The sequence below is a fragment of the Molossus molossus genome, unplaced genomic scaffold (genome assembly GCF_014108415.1).
Source record: "Molossus molossus isolate mMolMol1 unplaced genomic scaffold, mMolMol1.p scaffold_m16_p_6, whole genome shotgun sequence".
Taxonomy (NCBI): Eukaryota; Metazoa; Chordata; class Mammalia; order Chiroptera; family Molossidae; genus Molossus; species Molossus molossus.
Genome location: NW_023425399.1, coordinates 24,151,961 through 24,173,091, shown reverse-complemented (window position 1 = coordinate 24,173,091; position 21,131 = coordinate 24,151,961). Strand labels below are relative to the sequence as shown.

General features: G+C 51.4%; 1 protein-coding gene across 1 annotated transcript; it reads right to left on the bottom strand.

The window, feature by feature from the left end:
* Positions 1 to 1,634: 1,634 nt before the first annotated feature.
* RBCK1 (RANBP2-type and C3HC4-type zinc finger containing 1) lies at positions 1,635 to 19,762 on the bottom strand. Its single transcript, XM_036245340.1, has 12 exons — positions 19,327 to 19,762; positions 18,070 to 18,214; positions 12,585 to 12,678; positions 12,282 to 12,480; positions 10,709 to 10,830; positions 10,443 to 10,616; positions 9,249 to 9,409; positions 8,169 to 8,280; positions 4,598 to 4,777; positions 3,790 to 3,888; positions 3,298 to 3,441; positions 1,635 to 2,229 (listed from the first exon to the last, which is right to left on the bottom strand). The coding sequence occupies exons 1-12, from the start codon at positions 19,346 to 19,348 to the stop codon at positions 2,149 to 2,151; spliced, it is 1,533 nt and encodes a 510-aa protein (XP_036101233.1). The 5' UTR covers positions 19,349 to 19,762; the 3' UTR covers positions 1,635 to 2,148.
* Positions 19,763 to 21,131: the final 1,369 nt, after the last annotated feature.

Here is a 21,131-nt window from a genome sequence, read left to right as displayed (position 1 = left end):
GACCTCCGCGTTATCAGTTTGCATCCTCTGAACCAAGAGAATGATCTCTGCTTTTGTTGTTGTTAATCCTCACCCAAGGATATTTTTCCCACTGGTTTTTAGAGAGTGGAAGGGAGGGAAGAGAAACATCAATGTGAGAGACACAGACACATTGCCTCCCACACTGCACCCCGGCCAGAGCTGGGGATGGAACCTGCAACCCAAGGATGTGCCCTTGACCGAAAATTGAATCCACAACCCTTTGGTCTGAGGGCCAACACTCTAACCACTGAGCTACACTGGCCAAGGCTGTGCTCTTCTCTTGTGCCCAGGCCCCTGAGGGATGCCAAGATGGGCCCTAGCAGGAGAGGAAGAGGGAGGAGCCGGTAAGAGAAAACGCTCTGCCCTGGTCTGGGCCCCATCTCTCTTGCAGTCCAGTTCCCCACTGCTGCTGTGTCGTCCGGGTCAGTGGCTCTGCCTGACCGTCTCGCTCCCAGAGTGGGAGGCTGCCTGAGCCATGTCCTTCGGCCAGAATAGCTGCTGTGAGCCAGCGCTGGCAGAGCAGGGAGGCACTCATGTTCTCTGATGGCCTGCCCAGTGCCTGTGGTCAACTCTTTCTAGTCTTGGCATCCAAGGGCAGGGTGGCAGTGCATCTCCGGGGGCTAGAATGAGCTCATCCCCCAAAACCACATGCCCCAGCTTCTGGAGCCTGGAGTCCAGACCCTGAACAGCAGACACGCTCCGCATGTTGTAATGATGAGCCACCGCACGGCTCAGACATGTTGGCCATTAAATACCAGACTTCACCACAGGAAGTGGGTAGGTCTGAGAGTAGTAAAAACTTGCAGACTGGACACCTAGAACTATTTTATTAATCCCTGACCAACACAAAAAGGTGACTAATAAATGTTGCCAGACCAATACTGTGACATCTTGCTTATTAAAATTAGGCCGGACAACCTCACCCCTCAATTGCAACAGCTTCACCTGATCCTGAAATGTTTGTTCTCCAACCTTGGACGCCCACTGAGTGGCAGAGGGAGCAGCAAGCTTTCCTGCCAGCCTGTACCTGCTGCCTTGGCCCCTCCCTGCCCCTCACGTCTGCACAGATCTGCAGACGCTGCTTTGTGGACTCAACACACTGCAAACTCCACCTGTGCAGGCGAATGTTGACCCAAGAGCATCCTGCATCCTCAAGCTGGGCCTGGGTGCCAAGTGGCTCATATATACACTTCCTGCTGCAGTTCCTAGAGAGCTTGGGATCCCACCTGTGTGCAGAATCCCAGCCCATGTCCCTTACTCCTTCTCACAGACACCACACTCATCCCTGCCTGGAAAACCATTTTAATTAGCTTATGCCAGCAGCAAAGAGGAAGACGTGGAAGCTGGACCAGATGGGCTGTGCTTTAGAAACTGCCAGGTTTCTCTCTTGGCTCTGAACAGGATTAGCAGCAGTTCTAAGAGGCCCCAGGCCTCCAACAGCAAAGCCAGAGAGAAGTCAGCCCCAGAAAGCCAATAGCACAGTGGTTCTCAACCTTCCTAATGCCGTGACCCTTTAATACAGTTCCTCATGTTGTAGTGACCCACAACCATAAAATTATTTTCGTTGCTACTTCATAACTGTAATTTTGCTACTGTTATGAATTGCCATCAGAAATACGTGTTTTTCGATGGTCTTAGGTGACCCCTGTGAAAGGGTCGTTCAACCCCCAAAGGGGTCGCGACCCACAGGTTGAGAGCCGCTGCAATAGGGGAAGTAGCAGGCTGTGAGCGCTCAGTGTCCAGAAGACGAGGGTGATGGATGCGGGGTGGGGGTGTGTGGACTCCCACGGGCTTTCAGAGGCTCTATCCAGCAAGGCTTCTGGTCAGGGCTGTGTTTACGGCTGGGTCAAGCAGAGGTGGGGGGTCTGGCCAGCAAGCCCTAGGGGAAGGGCAAAGGCACTGGGGCAGAGGCAGCTATGGACAACAGCCAGCTCTGGCGGGGCCCTTGTTAACACCCACAGCAAACAGCTGTCCGTGCAGCTCAGCGGCCTCAGCCTCTGCTGGGTCGCTGTCTCAGGTAAGTTCAAAGGCATCTCCCAGGCCAGAAATAGAGCCGAAGCACCTGCCCTGTCCCACAGCAACCTGTGGGTGGGGCTGGGTCAGGGTGGGGACTGGGCCATCTTCAGCTCAGTGGCAGTTCTGACAGCTGGGGTGGCAAGGAACCCCATTCACCCGGCAGCGGCAGCCCCCACTGGTGTCTCCAGGGCCCTAGAGAATGGGAAGAGAGGGTCAGGGCAGGGAAGACTGTGTCCCCCGTGCCATTTCATCACACCCAAAACAGTGCACACTCCACTCCAGGGCTTTGCTTTGGCAGGTCCCCCGGCTTCTAAGCCGGCCTCAGCCTCAGCGACCCGAAGGAGGCCGTCATGCAGGCCTTTCTGGGCACCCCAATTGCATGGCCTCCATGTGCCCATCCCAAGGCCCAGAACAGGGAAAGAAGCTGATGGCTCTCTGTACATTCTGGAAGGGTCAGCACACTGGCAGCTACAACAGGGCCACTCCCTCTGCCTCCGCCTGTCTCAATGCCTGTCTGTGTGTAACAACAGTGATCCCCCAATTCCAGGAACACACCTCTAATATGACAGCTACCACATAGGACGTGCTCGCAATATGACGGGCACCCTGCTAAGCACTTTTCTTACACTTTTTCATTTGATTCTGACAATAAGCCTGAATGAGGTAGGCCCAGATGAAGAAACAGGCTCAGAGAAGGCAGTAGCAGCCTAAACCACACAGCCAGTGTGTCCCAGAGCCAAGGACCCACGCCACCTGACTCCAGACTGAACCCTTCACTGCTGTCCTCTAGGGCTAGGGTTGCAGCCTCTCTGCAAAGGGCCAGACAATTCTTTCCGGCTTTGCAGGCCAGCTAGTCTCTGCCTTCGTAGCACAAAAGGAGACACAGAACACATGTAAAGGAAAGAGCATGGCTGTGCTCCCCTAAAACTTCACTTACAGGCACTAAAATTCAGATTTCACATCACAAAATATTCTTTTGATTTTTTTTTTTTTGGTATGTGCCCTAGTGGGAACCGAACGGGACTCTCTGGTCCACAGGCCAACGTTCCAACCGCTGAGCCAAACCAGCCAGGGCTCTTTTGATATTTTTTAACCATTTAAAAAATGCAAAAAATGTTCATTCTTCACAAGCTATAAAAATCCAGGCAGGGGGTTAGATTGGGCCTGTGGGCTGTAGTTTTCCAATCCCCACTCCTGGACAAGGCCCGTGGGAGCCCCCTCCCCACCCCTCTCCCGAGCCTCCGCTCCCTAAGGACTCACCCCCGGGCCCCAGCGAGGGCCCTTGGTGACCCAGCAGATCTCGGTGTGGCAGACAGTGCAGCGGATCCAGTCACAACCATCCTTCTTCTGCACCACGATCTGGCACTGTGGGCAGTGCATGGCCTCGCCCTGCTGCAGCATGGACTGGAGCAGAGCAGGGGTTGACGCTGGAGCCAGGCGAGACAGCTGCCCAGCCACGCCCCCGCCCCCCACCCGCCCCGTTACAAAGGAAAACTGGCGACTCCGCTGGAGTTGTGGAATTGCTCTCCGATGCTCCTTGTTTCTGCAGTCTCCTCCCTCCACCCGGACACTGTCCTGCTGCTGGCCACCTGAGCACTTATCCCAAGTCCCAGATCTGGATGAGAGTGGTGCCGGCAGCGAGTTCGGAGCCTCCAGGGCCCCAGGAACTACAGCCCTTTCTGAGAAGCTCCCATCCCCCTACTAGCTCCCAGAACGCCAATCCCCAGGCCCCCAGCCCTGTCCCAGCCTCACCTTCAGCATCTCTGTCGTCTGCCGGGCGGCCACATCGTTCTGAGCCCGCAGGGCCAAGTCATCCTGGTACTCCTTACAGTTCATCTGCTCGTGGATGGCCTGCAGTAAGGGAGGGGCTTGAGGTGAGACGGTTCCCCAGTTAGGAATCGGGGAGAGGTGGGGGTCAGAGCAGCCATCCACACAAGCACGTAATGTTTCCAAGCATCACTGGCCAGGTCTCACTTTGTAAACCATACACCTGTCTTACAGAAGACACTGAGGCCAGGGAGGAGAAGCCAGGGTCAGCATGTGTGATGACGATAATTTGTATCTATTTATTTTAAGTCCTGATGGACACAGAAACCCCTAAGCCACCTCTCCCGCAGGCTGTGGCCCCCGTGCCTACTTAGGTTCAGCCCCTGCAGGCCAGTACTCTGAGACAGCCTTCTTAGGATGCCTAGGCTCGGACCTGTCTACGCGTCACCCATCTTAACGATCAACTGTTGAGATGACGGGAGCAGGTCTGGGTTTGGGGATCAAAACTGAGTGTAGGGCAGGGATTGGGGCTCATTGTGGGGTCAAGGTTCAGTCCAGGGCCAGGGCTCAGTCTAGGATGAGGCTCTGTCTGGGACAAAACTTGGGGTCGGGGTTCAGTCCGGGGTCAGGGCTTGGTCCAAGGCTTAGGCTCAGTTTGGGGCCCAGGCCAGGTCCCATAGGTGACATGAAGTTCTAAGTCAGGACAACCAGGCCCTTTGCAGAGCAAGCACTGAACTGCAGAGAGCTCCTCGCAGGACGAGGGTGACTAGGCAGTGTGGGTCCCCAGACCCACCTTGCAGAGCAGGCAGTTGACGCGGGAACACACGGGGCAGGTGAACTCATTGACGTCATCCTCAAAGAAGCACCACCCCTTGCAGTCCGGGGTCTTGCAGTGGTAGCTGAAGGCACTGCGGTTCTCAGCGATGGAGACACCCAGGTCCAGAAACCGCTGGTAATCCTCGGGGGTCAGCAGCTGCCAACAGAATACTGGACATGTGGCCTTCCTTGCCACCAAATATGCTCCTGGAAGTCCCCAATCCATAAACTCCAACCCAGCCCTAGGCTCTTTTCTTCACATCATTATTTATTTTATTTTATTTTTTTAGATCCTTACCCGAGAATATTTTTCTGTTTATCATCAGACAAAGTGGGGAGGAGAGGGAGGGAGGGAAAAGAGAAAGAGAGAGAGAGAAATATTTGATGTGAGAGAGACACATCGACTGGTTGCCTCCCCCATGACCCAATCAGGTACGTGCCCTTGACCAGAATCGAACCCGTGACTCATTGGTCCGAGGGCCGACGCTCAGCAGTTATAGCCAAACCGGCTGGGGCTTCACATCAGTATTTAAAAACTCCATTCAGCCCTGGCCTGTTTGGCTCAGCGGTTGGAGTGTCGGCCTGTGGACCAGAGAGTCTAGAGTTCAGTTCCTGCTAAGGGTACGTACCAAAAAAAAAAAAAAAGTGGATTAAGCCTAGCCAGTGTGGCCCAGTGGATTGAACGTCATCCCCATACACTGAGAGGTCTCAGTTCGATTACTGGTCAGGGCACACGCCTGGGTTGCGGGCTCGATCCCCAGTAAGGGGCGTGCAGGAGGCAGCCAATCAATGTTTCTCTCACATGGATGTTTCTTTCTCCCTCCGCCTCTCTCTAAAAAAATCAATAAAAACATATTTTTATTTAAACTGAATTAAAGTTCTGGAGATGGATGGTGATAATGGCTGCACAACAATATAAATATACTTTTACTACCACAGAACGTACACTTAAAAATGGTTAAAATGGGCCCTGGCCAGTTTGGCTCAGCAGTTGGAGCATCGGCCCACAGATCAGAGACCCGGATTTGATTCCCGCGAAAGGCACGTGCCTCGGTTGTAGTTTGTCCCTGGCCCCGACTGTCGTGTGGGTGGCAACCTGTCAATGTGTCTCTCTCACATCAATGTTTCTCTCTTTCTTCCCCCCTTCTCCCTCCCACTCTATCTGAAGATAAATGCAAAAATGTCCTCAAGTGAGGATTAAAAAAAAAAAGTTAAAATGGTAAATTATATATATATGTGTGTGTGTGTGTGTGTGTATATATATATATATTTAACACAATAAAAAAAATGTTTAATTAAAAGAAAAAAGATAAAAGACAAAGAATGGACAAAAATAATAACAAACAATGCTGGGGAATATGTGGTTAAACTAGTATCCTGGTACATTTCACTTTGAGAAAACAATGTAGCAATAGTGTTTCAACCATCTCAAACTTCTCTGATCCTTTGGGACTCACTCTACTTCTACAAGTTTATCCTAAGAAAACAATATTAAGAAAAAAGAGACACCACGGAAAATGTTCCTTGAAGCATTACTTACAAACTGAGACACTGGAATTATTAAGAGAAGAGGTATAAACAGAACATATGCCATAGAGATTTATAATAATCTTTAGAAAGATTTTATAGCAAGATAGCAAAAGCCGCTGTATCTATGCTGGTTACAATGAGATAAAAATTATGCCTACATTCTGTATCTTGGGGGGGGGGGGGTTACAAGATAACATTTGTCAAAATTCACCCAACTGCACATTTTCAATAGGTGTATTTTATTGTGTGCAAGGTGTACCTTAATAAAGTTAATTTAAAAAGGAACAATATCATGTGTGCCCAGAGACACCAAAGTTAACAGGAGAAAAATGCAATCGGGGATCTCCTGGGATAGTGGGGTCATGGGTGATTTTTCTCTTTCACTTCTGTTCTGGTTCTACGTGGTTTAGGCATGTTTTTCGTAGTTGTTTGTAAAAACAGCCTGCACTGCCTTACTCTGCTGATCCCTGTCTCTTTTACTCTCTGCCACACTTGACCATTCTTAGGTCATTCTGAGCACTGCGTCAATTCTCAGAGGCTCCAGGCAAGCATGAGCCCCGTAGTCCCTTGGCATGGGTGACTGCACAGGGGACACCTCTGGGCAATGACTATGGGTGCCAGGTCATCTGGACTGACTCTCCAGGCCACGAAGAGGAGGCCTCAGCAACCTGGAGCTGCCCGTCTCAGATGCCCCACAGACGAGATAAAGGGGGCTGCTCTTGGAATAAAGGGGGGGAGTTCCCAAGTTCTACCCCTCTGTCTGCCCTTTTTCTCTGGAGGCAGAACTCCTGGGGCTCCAGAAAACGCTTGGTAAAGTCAAGTGGGTTCTCGGAAGCAGGGTCACAGGAGAGAGGCAGGAGCGATGGGGAGAAGCAGGGGTCTTGTGTACGTGCCTGTGGGGCCTCCCATTTGGGACTCAGCCACCTTTGGCCATGCTCATGCTTTTACCTGGGAATCCCAAGATGCAATTCCCCAGCAGTTTAAAAACCATAAATCAAACCCAGCAGTCCACTTTACAGATGGCGAAATAGAGGCCCAGAGAAAGGAGAGGACCTGCTCAAGACCACCAGCAGTCAGGGAGAGAAGTTGACAGCAATACCACTAATAACAATAGCAAACACACACACAGATGCAGACATATGTATCACTATGACAGACTGCTGGAGGAATGGCCCCAATTCATTCATGTCTCCCTGACTCGTGCTCGTGGGTGGTCCCCTTCTGCAGAACCTGGGTTTGAGTATGTGACTCGCTTTAGCCAGTGGAACAGCAGCAAGTGTAAGAGGAACAGACTTGGAAAACACTCCTGCACTGGAGCCCCCCTCTGGCTGCTCTTGGAATTCTGAGATCACTGCCACGCGAGCAGCCTGGCCAGCCTGCTGGTAGACGGGAGACCAAAGTGGAAAGAGGCCCAGTCACCCCAGGCATCGCAGATGAGACGATCGTAAGCCAGTCCAGAACAGTTGACCCACCAACTAAGCCAGAGGAGCTCAGCCAGGCCCAGCCTGGACCAGAAGAATCGTCCAGATAAGCCCAACCAAAATGACTAACTTGCAGATTCATGAGCTAAATAAATGGTGCTTATTTTAAGGCACTAAGTCTGGATGGCCTGTTATACAGCAAAAGCTAACTGAAAAGGGCTTGCCACATGTCAAGCACTACTCTCAACTCTTTACATGTATCCTCCACTATAATCTTCACAACCCTTGAAATAGAACCTAACTCTAACTTGGACCTTCACCAGGATGAGAAGACAGGCACAGAGAGGCTGAGTATCTGGAGGTCACCAGGCCCACTCTTAACTGCTTGTCTGTCTTCCCTTCATAAGGGTGGTTTTTTGACTAGCTACCTTCCCCGATTCCTGCCTGTTCACCGCTTGGGCCCCCAGCATCCCACACAGAGAAGGCTCTTGATAAATGTTTGCTGCCTGAGACTGGCACCCTGAGCCAGTTCCCACCTGCCAGCTCAGGGCCCAGCTCCGCGAGATGAGGTGTGCCCGCCCCACCCCCAGGCCTTACCGCCCGGATCTCCCTCTCCAGCAGCTTGCCCGAGCACGAGTAGGTGTTGTCAATGAAGGGGCAGGCCACCTCTGCCTCCTGGCTGTTTCGGATGGTGCCCTGCAGGCACTCCCTGGGGGAGGAATGGAGTGGAGGTGAGGGTCATCTGAACCCCGTCCACCCACCAGAACTCCACCCTCACATGGTGAAGCCTGGCCCCCGGTGGGCTTCTCCTCAATACATCCCTTCCTTCCCACCAACCCATTACCATGGCAACTCCTGCCCACCCCACTGTTCTGGCCCAGGACTCCATCACCACTCACTTGGAAGACTGCCGTGGCCACCTCCTGAGTTCCCTGTGTCCACCACATCCCTCCCCAGTGGCTCCCATCGCATCTGCCAGAACCCTTAACTGTGCTCGTAAGAGCTCCCATGACTCGCCCTCCCTAATACTTCTGTCCATCCCTCTGCTCCACCCGCACGGACCCCTTGTTCCTGCAGACAGGCCAGGCCCGTACCCACGCCAGTACTACCTCCAGGGCTTCCCTGACCCCCGCTGGCGCAGGGCCCTGTTCTTTTAACACAACCCACTGGTACTTGGCATCTGTCACAATTTACAATATATCAGTGATTATTTGATGAATAATTGACCTCCCCATTGGAATATGAACTCCAAAAGGCGGTAACTGAACTTTTTGATCCGTCCTGGGTCTCTAGGCCTAGCACAGTCCCTGGCACCCAAGGCTGCTCACCAAATGTCAGGATGTGTTCTCCACAGCCCAGGATGGATGGGCCAGGAGAGCCCTGGAGGGGGGAGCCTGACCTCCAGCCAGGTACAGGGGAGGGGCTCAGGTGGCCAAGGCTAGGGCCTCATGCCCCCGCACGGGCTTGGATCAGGAGTGAGGGGCAAAGGCTCTGGAACCAGAATGCCTGAGCTGGGTGGCCTTGGGCGAGTAGTTGGCCATTCTGTACCTCACATTCCTCCCCTGTAAAACAGGGACAGCGTCTACCTGCCAGGTTTAGGTGGGTGTCCAATGACCCACCCCTTTCTGCCGGGTAATGGGCGGGAACCCCCGCTGCCTTGCCGGGGTGGGGGCGCACCTGCAGAAGGCATGCAGACACTCCCGCAGCACCACGGCCTCGCCTGGCGCCAGCAGCGAGTAGCACACGGGGCACTCGGTGGGCTCACAGTTCAGCACCAGGCTCCTCTGGTCCAGCTGGACGTGCTGCAGGTAGTTCCCCTCCTGCTGCTGCTGCTTCCGCTGAGCACATGGGGCGGGGCCAGGGTCACAGGGGCGGGTCAGACCAGGAAGGGGGCAGGACCAGGGGTCGTGGTCAGATCCCGGAAAGGGGAGGCTGGCAGAGTCAGGATTCCCAGGTAGGCGTAGGGGTGGCTGGGTGGCTGGGCAGCGGGCACGAAGAGAGCTGCTGGGAAGGGTGAAGCCCAGAGCAGGGCCAGGCGGGGTAGCCAGGGGCAGGTGGAGGGCCAGGCGGGGGCAAGCTGGGGCTGCAGTCAGGGGTCAGGCCAGGCGAGGGAGCGATGGCAGAAGGGAACGGAGGGGGCCAGGGTCTGAGGAGGCAATCAGAGGTGACAAGGCTCACATTTCTGCGAAGCTGGGTAGGCAGGGCCAGGGGATGGAGGTGGAGCCAGGTCAGGGTCACAGAGTAGGTCAGGGGTATGGGAAGGGTATGTGATGTTAGGAGCAGAGCAATGAGGGGGAGAGGGTGGATTGGGCCAAGGTTGTCGATGGGACCAGGAGTGAGATCATGGCTGGGGTGGGTAAGGGCAGGGACACAGGTGGAAGATGGGGGCATGTGATCAGAATGATGAAACACTCAGTCAGGTATCCGTGTAATCAGTGCTTAGATCAGGTCTAGGAGAGGGGCAGGCCAGAAGGTGAGGTCAACCTGCCAGGGAGCAGTGCGGGCTAGGTCCTGAGGTCATAGGAAGCCAGAAAGGCAGGGCAGACAAGGATAGTAGGGCCCAAGGTGAGGTCACGGCTGAGTGAGGCAGAGCTAGATCACAGGTGAACCAGCAGGTGGCAGGTGGGGTGTGGTCAGGGTCTCAGCCAGCGTGTTGTGAGCCTGGATGGGCGTCACAGGCAAGGAGCAGGGTCTCAGCCACAGGATGACCTCCAGGAGAGGGAAGGTCACAGTCAAGTGCAGGGGTCACTGCCTGCGGTGTGTTCATGAGGGGACACCTGGGGAGGAGCCGCGGTGTGGAGAAGCCTCCCTTCCTGGCCTCCGCCTCCCGGTGCAGTCTGCAGGTGTCTGTCTGGGGACATCCCTGCCCACCTGCTGGTACTGTCGCAGTGCCTCCATCTCGCCTGCAAGGCGCGCTAGCTCCTCCGCATCGGGCTGGTATGTGGCAGGGACCTGGTATGTCTCCGGCCGCGCCCGGCAGCACATCTCGCAGCCGGGTCGCGTGGGCTTGTTGATGAAGGTGCAGCCCGGGCACTGCCAGCCCACCTGGGGACAGAGGGGCATGAACTCAGCGCACCGAGGGGCCAGGGCAGGGTGAGTCAGGGACGGGGTGGGGGTGGGGTATGGGGTTTGCTTACTGGTAGAGGCTCTGGAGTGGTGTCAGGCTGCCCCTGCCCTGGCTCCTGGGGGACCCCAGGCTTCGGAGGTGCCGGCTCCAGTGGGCCCCTAGGCTGCAGCGTGAGGTCTTTGAAGCCCAGATCTGGGAAGGAGGGTTAAGAGGTTGGTTAGATCCATGCCACCCACTTCATCCATGCCCCCTAGCCCGCTAAGAACCCCAACCCGCACCAAGCCCCCTCCTCCCTGGAAGTCTCCAGCTTGGACCTACCAGGTGAACCCAGACCTGGCTGAGTGTCCTGGTCCCCACAAGGTCACAGTCCCTCCTCTAACCATGAATGCTCCTGTGTTGTGGGGCTTAAAAATCCTGCCTAACAGCCAACCTCCTGTGCTCCTGAAGTGATGCACCTACAGGACAACACTCCTGAGCTGGTCCTGCCAAAATCCTGACTCTGGTCCATTTATGGACAAAAACTGGCCTGAGACTCTTAAACCGTCCGCATCGGGGGGGCGAAGGGAAGACTGACCAGACCAAAGACTGACAGACCAAGAGAGAGGAAGGCTGAGTGCCAGGACTTCTGTTACAAAGGACATTAGCCCTGGCTGATTTGGCTCAGTGGTTAGAGCATTGGCCTGCGGATCAAAGGGTCGCAGGTTCGATTCCCAGTCAAGGGCACGTTCCTTGGTTGCATGTGCACCCGGCCTTGGTTAGGGTCGTGCAGGAGGCAATCAATCAATGTGTCTCTGTCACATTGATGTTTCTCTCTCTCTCTTTCCCTCCTTCCTTCCCTTGTACTCTATCTAAAGTCAATGGAAAAATAAATAAATAATAAAGAACATTAGTACATAAAAGTGCTGTATCATTGTTCATTTCCTAAATTTGATAGGTCTGTGTGTTAATACAAGAAAATTAGTCTTGCCCTGGTGGTTTGGCTCAGTGGCTGAGCATCGGCCTGCGGACCAGAGAGTCCTGAGTTAGGCTCCCGCTAGGGGCATGTACCAAAAAAAAAAAAAAAAAAATTAGTCCTTTTTTTTTTTTTTTTAAAGAAAATACACACAGAAGTATTTATGAGAGAGGGCCATCATGTCTGCAACTTACTCTCAAAACATTTCAGAAAAAAATTATTTATAGGCATACAAATAATTTTTATAAATAATTTTATAGACAGGATGATAAAGCAGAGCAAATATGGTAAAATGTTAACATTTGGAGAATCCACACAAAAGGTCTATGAGAATTTGTTATATAATTCTTTGTACAATTTTGTAACTTTTCTGTAGGTCTAAAATATTTAACAATGTGAAGTAAAAAGTGTAAACACTAGCAATTGTCATGTTATCTAATTTACAGTTAGAAAACGGATGAGCAAAGCCAGGAAAAAAACTAATGAGGGAGAACACAGCCAGACTGAGCCCCGCCTCTCCCCTAGGCCGCAGTTCCCAAAATGGATCCCGAAGGGACTCCCTCCTGGGGTGTCCTTTGTCCTCTCTTCCCCACTCTGGGTAAGGTCCTCCAGGTGACCAAGAGCCCAAGGCTCTGCTCCCTCTAGCCCCATGACCTCAGGGGAGTCCCCTCACTCAGCAGCAGAGCCTCACCTTCCAGCATCCGCAACTGCCGCTCCCGCTGCAGCTCCTGAGGGTTGAGTGAGGTGTTGCAGGCGGACAGCAGGTACAGGTAGGCACTGTCGCCATTCCGCCGCACCCCATGGGAGTGCAGGGTCTCCTGGTCCCGGGCCAACCGCTGCCCAATCACCCACTGCTGCAGGGCTGGCGGGAAGCCATAGTCCAGGAACACCTGAAGGGGGGATGAAGACGGGGAGTGGGACGGGGGGCCAGGGAAGAGTCAGAGCAAAATGGGAAGCCTCCGCCCTGATGTCTCCCTTCAGTCTCCACACTCACCATGTCCTTGAGGGAAGCCACTGTCATATCAGGGCGCACTGTGAGCCAGATGGTGACAGTGTGCATCTGAGGATCCTCCACACTTACCCACAGCCTGCAGAGAAGAACAGCGGTGGTAACAAGGGCTCTGGCTGCAGGTCCAACCTCGGCCACCAGCTATAGCATGGACATGTTTGTACACTTGTGCATGGACACACACACACACAAAGGAGCCCCCCAGTCTGTGTTAGGGGCCCCTCCTGGATTCTCACACCCTATACTTCCTCCTTTATCAGAACCCACTGCTTAAGCCTCTCCAATGGCTCCACACTGCTCCTAGAATAAAATGCACACTCACATGCACACAAGGGCCTCTGTGATCTGGCCCCTTACTTCCTCTCCAGTCTCTTCTATCATTCTCTCCCTTGCTCCTTAGCCAAGCCACCCAGGTATTGTTTACCGTATGCCAAGACTGCAAAGCACTCGACATGCATTAACTCACTTAATCCTCTCAACAAGCCCATGTGGCAGGGACTGTTGTTATCCCTATTTTACAGATAAAAACATGAGCCACAGACAGGTTACGGCGACTCTGCCAAGTAGCAATAAATAACTGTTAGAGGCAGGATTTCAATCCAGTCTTATTCCAGAGAAATAATTTTAAACACCAACTTTCTCAAGGATCCTAAAGCATTTTTGGAAGACCAAAAGCATAAAAAGGGAGAGCTAAATGAAAAACCAGAAATGATCCTAGAGGAATTAGATAAATTAGGGTACAAAACAGTAACAGTAAAGTTCACTCTGTACCTTTAAAGAGATTTGGGAAAACATTGCATTCCACAAAACAAGAACAGCAAGAAGCAATCAGAAAATGAGGAAGAATTCCTGGAAATGTACAAAGTGACTCCTGACTAACCTAGCCTTTAGATCCAACTACAAGTTCACAAGGAAAATGGGAGACATTAAATGACACCCTGAGGAGGCAATTAATAAATCCAGAATGTAGGAAAATTCTAAAGATCAAAGACCAGATTTCTTTAAAAAATTAATGGCATAAAAACAGAGGAGAATAGTCCTGCCTGACCAGTGTGGCTCAGTGGACTGAACATCGGCCCATAGACTGAGAGGTCCTGGTTCGATTCCCGGTCAGGGCACATGCCCAGGTTGCCGGCTCGATCCCCTGTAAGGGGCGTGAAGGAGGCAGCTGATTGATGTTTCTCTCTCACATCAATGTTTTTCTCTCCTCTCCCTTCCTCTCTCTCTAAAAAACAAATAAAATATGTATTTTTTAAATAAATAAATAAAAAGAATAGTCCTGGCCGGTGCTGTTCAGTGGTTAGAGCCTCCCCTCCCCATCCCACCTCCCCTCCCACCAAAGGGCCATGGATTCAATTTCTGGCCCCAGTGAGAGCACATGTGGGAGAGAAGCAATTGATGTGTCTCTCTCACATCGATATTTCTCTCTCTCTCTCCCTCCCTCCCTTCCAGTCTCTCTAAAAATCAATGGAAAAATATCCTTAGGTGAGGACTAACAACAACAAAACAACTTACTACAAAGCTACAATAATCAAAACTGTATGATACTGGCATAAGGACAGACATATATATCGATGAAATAAACCTCATATTTATGGTCAATTAATTTTCAACAAAGGTGCCAAAATGATTAAACAGGGAAAGAATAGCCATTTTAACAAATGGTGCTGAGAGAACTAGATATCCATATGCAGAAGAATGAAGTTGGACCTCTACTTTGCACCTTACAAAAGCTAACTTGAAATGGATCCCAGACCTAAATGTAAGAGCTAAAACTATAGCCCTGGCCGGTTTGGCTCAGTGGTTAGAGCGTCGGCCTGCGGTCCAGAGAGACCCGGGTTCGGTTCCCGCTAAGGGCACGTACCTCGGTTGCAGTTTGTCCCCGGCCCTGGTTGGTCGTGCGGGTGGCAACCACTCGATGTGTCCCTTCACATCGATGTTTCTCTCTCTCTCTCTTCCTCTCCCTCCCTACCGCTCTGTCTGAACAAAAAATGCAAAAAAAAACAAAAAAACAAAAACAAAAAAAAACGTCCTCGGGTGAGGATTAAAAAAAAAAAAGAGCTAAAACTATAAAACTCTTTTTTTTTTTTTTTTATCCTCACCCGAGGACATTTTTCCATTTCCTGTTCAGGTAGAGTGGGAGGAAGAGAGAGGAACAGAGAGAGAGAGAAACATCAATGTGAAAGGAACACATTGAGTGGCTGCCACCCACATGACTGACCAGGGCCGGGGACAAACTGCAACCGAGGCACACGCCCTTAGCAGGAACCAAACCCGGGTCTCTCTGGACCGCAGGTCCATGCCCTAACTGCTGAGCCAAACCGGCCAGGGCAAAACACTATAAAACTCTTAGAAGAAAACACAGTGGTAAATTTTCATGACCTTGGATGAGGCAGTGTTTTCTCAGATAACACCAAAAGCACAAAATATAAAAAGAAACAGATAAATTGGACTTCATCAAAATTTAAGACTTGTGCTTTAAGGACACTATCAATAAAGTGAAAAGACAACCTACAGAATGGGAAATGAAATATGTCCATTGTATGTACACATACACATTTTCTTTATCCATTCATGCGTCAATGGACACATAGGTTGTTTCTGTGTGTGTGTGTGTGTGTGTGTGTGTGTGTTCTAATATATATATTAGAATATTATTCAGCCATAAAATAGAAGGAAATCCTGCCACTTGAAACAACATGGATGGAACTCAAGGGCATTATACTAAGTGAAATAAGTCAGAGAAAGACAAATGGTGTGGCTCAGTGGATCGAGCATTGCCTCATGGTCTTGAGAGGTCCCAGTTCGATTCCCGGTCAGGGCACATGCCCAGGTTTCAGGCTCAATCCCCAGCAGGGGGTATGAAGGAGGCAGCCAATAGATGTTTCTCACATCAATGTTTCTATCTCTCTCTCCCTTCCTCTCTCTAAAAATCAATAAAAACATATTTTTAAATAATGAAGTCAGAGAACAGACTGGTGAGGGAATAGGTAAAGGTGGTCAAAAGGTAAAAACTTCCAGTTATAAGATAAAAAAAATAAGTTTTGTGCCCAGCTGGTGTGGCTCAGTAGTTGAGCGTCGACCCATGCACCAAGAGGTCACCGGTTCGATTCTTGGTCAGGGCATATGCCCAGATTGTGGGCCAAATCCCCAGTGGGGGGCATGCAGGAGGTGGCCAATCAATGTTCTCTCTCATCAATGTTTCTTTCTCTCTCTCCCTCTCTCTAAAAAAATTAATAAAGAGCCCCGGCCAGTTTTGCTCAGTGGTTAGAGCGTTGGCCCGCGGACCAGAGAGACCTGGGTTCGGTTCCCGCTAAGGGCACATACCTCAGTTATAGTTTGTCCCTGGCCCCAACAGGGTCGTGTGGGTGGCAACCACTCAATGTGTCTCTCTCACATCGATGTTTTTCTCTCTCTCTTCCTCCCTCTCTCCCTCCTGCTCTGTCTGAAGATAAATGCAAAAATGTCCTCGGGTAAGGATTAAAAAAAAAATCAAAGACAAAAAAAATTTTTTAAATAAGTTCTATGGATGTAATGTACAGCATGGTGACTATAGTTAACAATACTATGGTGTGTATTTGAAAGTTGCTAAGAGTAAATCTTAAAAAAAGTTCTCATGAGAAAAATAATTTTAATTATGTGAAGCAATGGATGTTAACTTTTTGTGTAATCATATATAGATAAAATCATGTTGTACACCTAAAATGGTCCTGAGACACAATTTCCGACATGCAGAGAAGGGGAGGGGGACTTCCCACACAATACCAAGCAATTCTCAGATACCAGCAGGTCATCCTACAATTCAGTTCAATTCTGACACTATCCAGCTGGAGACAGCATCAGCTTCCGCAGGTTAAGGGCTCAGTTCTACAAGGCTGCCCCGCCCCCCATTCAGATCCTACAGACACCATACATATTGGGGATTCTAACCAGCCCCTCCTTGGACTTCAGGCACCAGATGCAAGTCCAGGTTGTTATGTGTACTTCTGACCAACTGGCTGTAAATCAGAGATGTATATGTCTACATAAAAAATTAGACACGCCCTGGCCGATTTTGCTGTGTTTAGAGCGTCGGCCTGCGGTCCAGAGAGACCTGGGTTCCTTCCTGCTAAGGGCACGTACCTCAGCTGCAGTTTGTCCCGGCCCCAGTTGGAGTTGTGTGGGAGGCAGCCACTCGATGTGTCCCTTTCACATCGATGTTTCTCTCTCTCTCTCCCTCCCACTCTATCTGAACAAAAATGGAAAAATGTCCTCAGGTGAGGATAAAAAAAAATTAGACACAACAGCCTGGCCAGTGTGGTTCAGTGGACTGAGCGTTATCCCATGGACTGAGAGGTCCAGGTTCAATTCTGGTCAGGGCACATGCCCGGGTTGTGGGCTTGATCCCCAGTGGAGGGCATACAGGAGGCGACTGACTGATGTTTCTATCTCACCTTGATGTTTCTCTCTCTCCCTTCCTCTCTTTCTCACAAATCAATAAAAACATTTTTAAAAAGAATTAGACACAATAGTTCATAGCAGTATTATTCACATTAGCCAAAGAGTGAAAACAACCTAAATGTCCAACAACTGATTGATAAAGAAAATATAGTATATCCACACAACCGAGTATTACTCAGCAATAAAAAGGAATTAAAGCCCTGGCTGGTTTGGCTCTGCAGTGAGAGAGTCAGCGGTCCAAGGGTTTGATTCCAGTTGAGGGCACATACATGGGCTGCAGGTTCGATCCCTGGCCCCGGTCAGGGTCATGCAGAAGGCAACCAATCGATGTATCTCTTTCACGTCAATTAAAAAAAAAGAATGTTCTATGGGGGTCTGAGAGCCTTGAATTCTTATTGGATTGGTGAAGATTCCATGTACAAATTTTTTGAGGTTATCCTCATTGATCCATTCCATAATGCTATCAGAAGGAATCCTGACACCCAATGGATCACCAAACCAGTCCACAAGCACAGGGAGGTGCGAGGGCTGACATCTGCAGGCTGCAAGAGCCTCGGCCCTGATAAGGGCCACAGGTCCCACCACATTACTGGTGGTTCTCGCCGTGCAGCTTGGAGAGGCATACAACTCTCCCACTCTACCATTATCACTAATATAAGTCACATGCAAAAAATTCTTACCTAATAAACTATTTAGGACAGTCATGTCTGCTTAAAAGTGCTCTTTAATTTGCTAAAACTAGTTGTCTGCAGATTGTTTCATGAACGCATTGTCAAATTATGAAAGTTAAAGTGCAATAATGTTTGAAGACTATAAGTGATGGTGTATCTCATTTCTCTTAAGATAAACACTTTTGTTTTTGCTTTATTAGGGAGTTTTCTATGTCGGTGTTTAAAATGCTGTTTTGTATAAAAGGTGTAAAGTAAATTCTGTGAAAGAGGAAAAAATAAACTGTTCTACTGGCAAGAATATATTGTGGCCCCTGGGGTTCAGCAAGCCCTATGTCCCTGGTCAGCCATGCACTACTCACCTGATATCCTGCGTTGGGGAGTCCTCAGGTTTCAGTTGCACACTCAGGGGTACCCGTTGCTCTGCCAGCCACATGGCACACTCCATAGCCACCTGTTCATCCCCGCCTGCCACTGCTCGGCTGAGTCTCAGGGCCATCTCCTCGGCTAAAATGCAACACAGTGGAAGAAAGTTAGCATAGGGTTTATTTTTCAGGAGCTGGGGCTGATGGGGTGAGACAGGAGATGACCCTTTGTACATGCTGTTTCTTCTGTCTTCCTGGTGAACTACTCCGTATCCTTCAATACCCAACTTAAAAGTCCCTTTCTCTGGGAAGCCTTCTTTGATACTCCCCAGTCTCCCTCCCTGCTCATTTGTTTCTATTTCTCTTTCATACTCCCAAGCCCCCATACTCCCATTCATTTATCTGACAAGCATTTATTGAGCTCCTACTGTGTGCCAGCCATTGTCCCAAAAACTGAGATTCAGCAAGTGAATTAGACAAACATGGTCCCTCTCCTCAGGGACCTTTTACTATGGTAAGAAGACAAACAAGCTTAACAAGAGGGAAAAAATCAGACTGTCATCCATGCTGGCAAGGAAATAAACAGGGTAAGGAGATCAGAGAAGGCCTCTAGGAGGAGGTGACACTGAAGCTGAGACCTGAAAGAGAAGAAGCTGGATATTTCAAGACCCAGCTGGGAAAGAGTATTCCAGTAGAACGAAAGGTAGAGGCAAAAGCCTTGAGCAAGAAATGGTTGGATTAGATCAGAAAGAAGTCAGTGGAGCTCCAGCAGAATGAGCAAGAGGGTGAATGGAGGAAGACTGACAGGTCAGCCCAGCCAGCAGGGCCTTGTGGGCTATCCAAAGGCTCTGAGCTTTGTTCTAACAGTACAGAGGAGCACAGGAGGGTTTTGAGTAGGGTGGTGACATGACTTATGTCCTACAACAAAGTGTGGAGGGGGCAAGAGGGAAGGCAAGAACCCTTGGTATTCAGGTTTGAGGTCTGTCTCCCCCACCAGCCTGGGAGGTTTCCTGTGTCCTCTAGGAGCTCCCATCTCGGCTCAGCGCTGGCCCACGGAGGCCTCAGGGGCATCACATGAATGACAAGACACCTCGCAAGTAACCGGGCCCCAGGGGAGGAAACTGAATGGCAAGTGGGCAGAGGGAGGCCAGGGTTAAAGTCCCTCGCCCAGGCCTTTCTTGGCAGAGGAGGCGGAGTCCTGGCAGGGCCAACCTCCCACCCGAAGTTTCCCAGTCGCCTCCAGGCTGTGCCCACCTTTCTTGGTCTTCTCGTCCATCTGGCGGGGTTGCTCCCATCACCCCGGATGGGGGCTGCAGCTCGGGGGAAATGCTATCTCCAGGTCACCAGGGAGAAGGCGAGCAACTCAGCCCTGGCCAGGGGCCTCCGGCGTGGCCCAGGCTCTCTTTGTGCCTCAGTGTCCCCAGCAGCGGTCGGGTGGCATCAGACTACCCGCGGACCGGGGACGGGGCCTGGAACGGGGCACAAGCCGGGACCCCGCATGGGAGGTGAAAGGGCAGGAGGCACCGCGCCGAGCCCGCAATGGGCGAGAGAAAAAAATGGGACAGGCCTGGTTGGGGGAGCGACACCGCACAGCCGGGACGCTGGAAGGCCCCGGGCAGGGCCCCCACTTCTCCCCGCTGGAAGCGCCCCGGCGCCCGGATTTCAGCCCAACTCCCCGCTCTTCGGCTCGTCAGCCAGGTGGACGGGGGGGGGGGGGGGGGGGCAGTTTCCGCGGAAGAGAAAGTGAAAGTGGCGGCCCCGGAAGTGGAGCAGGAGATTGTCGCGGGATCTGGGACGCCCTCCCCTTTGCCCGGCCCACCCCTGGCAGCCACTGGCGGACACCGTCCGGCTCCAGGTCGCGGCGTCCTCAGGCGCTCAACCTGCGGCGGCCCCACTCCACCCGGCAGGTAGACTCTCGACTGCCTCCCTCACCGGCCCGCAGTGCCACGGGGGCGGGGGAATGGGGTGGGCGGGGCCGGGCCGGGGTGGGCGGGGCCGGCCCGGGGTGGGCGGGGCGGGGGCGGGGATTCGGGCCGGGTGGGCGGGGCCGGCCTCAGCTCAGCCAGCCTCCTGCACAGGGGTGGGCAGACGCGGTCCTTACCTTTGTTTGCAGAAGAGGAAACGGAGACCCAGTGTAAGACCTGCCCACAAAGGCACATTTGAACCTGGGCCTGGCGGGCCCAGGAACCCACCCTTAGCCAGCCAGGCTCTGCTTCCTCTCGGCAACCACTCTCCTCCGTTTCATTGGGCCGCCAGTGAGGTTTGCACTTGCGCGCCTCAGCTGGAAGCTCTTTGCATCCTCTACACAACCTGCTCCTTCATTTTCTCCCACCCCTCATTTCATAGATTATCAGGTCCTGTGGGCCCCCCCTGCAGAATAGATCCAGAATCCATCACCTCTCCCCACTTCCACGCCCCATCTGCTGATCTCTCTGGTGTTTTGCAACAACCTCATTGGGCTCCTTGCTTCTCCTTTTGGCCCCTATAGCCCGTTTTCCACCCAGCTGCCAGAGGGTCCTGTTAGAGAGGAAATCAAACTATTGTCACTCCTCAAAAACACTCCTAATAGTTTTCATCTCACTCAAAATAAAAACCTAGTAAACGCCTGCAAACTGTCTCTTCTCCTTTGACTTCTCTTCCCTGGTTCATTCCACTCAAGCCCCACTGGACCTTTTTGGTCTACACAAAAGTTTTCTCTGTCTACTCTTTCTGAAATGTCACATACACACCGACATCCAGCATTTCATAGCCTCTTTCCTGGCTTCATTCCCTGCCTCCCACCCCCCTAAATCATGTATTACTATCTACTAGCATATTTTACTTATTTATCTTGGGTTTTTTTGTATTTTACTTATGTATCTTGTTTTTTTTTGTGTTTCCCTTTTCTAAAGGGCAGGGACTTTTTTTATTTTTTATTTTTTTTATTATTTATTTATTTATTTAAAATCTTTATTGTTGTATGTATTATAGATGTCCCTCATTTTTCTCCCATTGACCCCCCCTCCTCCCCTGTCCCGCCCCCCTCCCACCTTTTCCCATACTATTGTCTGTGTCCATTG

What these genes read in the sequence shown, in the direction of transcription:
- RBCK1 (XM_036245340.1), bottom strand. Translation starts at nt 19,348, where the DNA reads ATGGACGAGAAGACCAAGAAAG. An exon ending in CCACTCCAGAGCCTCTACCA is followed by an intron (nt 10,617 to 10,708) that starts GTAAGCAAACCC and finishes CTCTGTCCCCAG; the next exon opens with GTGGGCTGGCAGTGCCCGGG. An exon ending in TGGAGAGGGAGATCCGGGCG is followed by an intron (nt 4,778 to 8,168) that starts GTAAGGCCTGGG and finishes TTCTGTTGGCAG; the next exon opens with CTGCTGACCCCCGAGGATTA.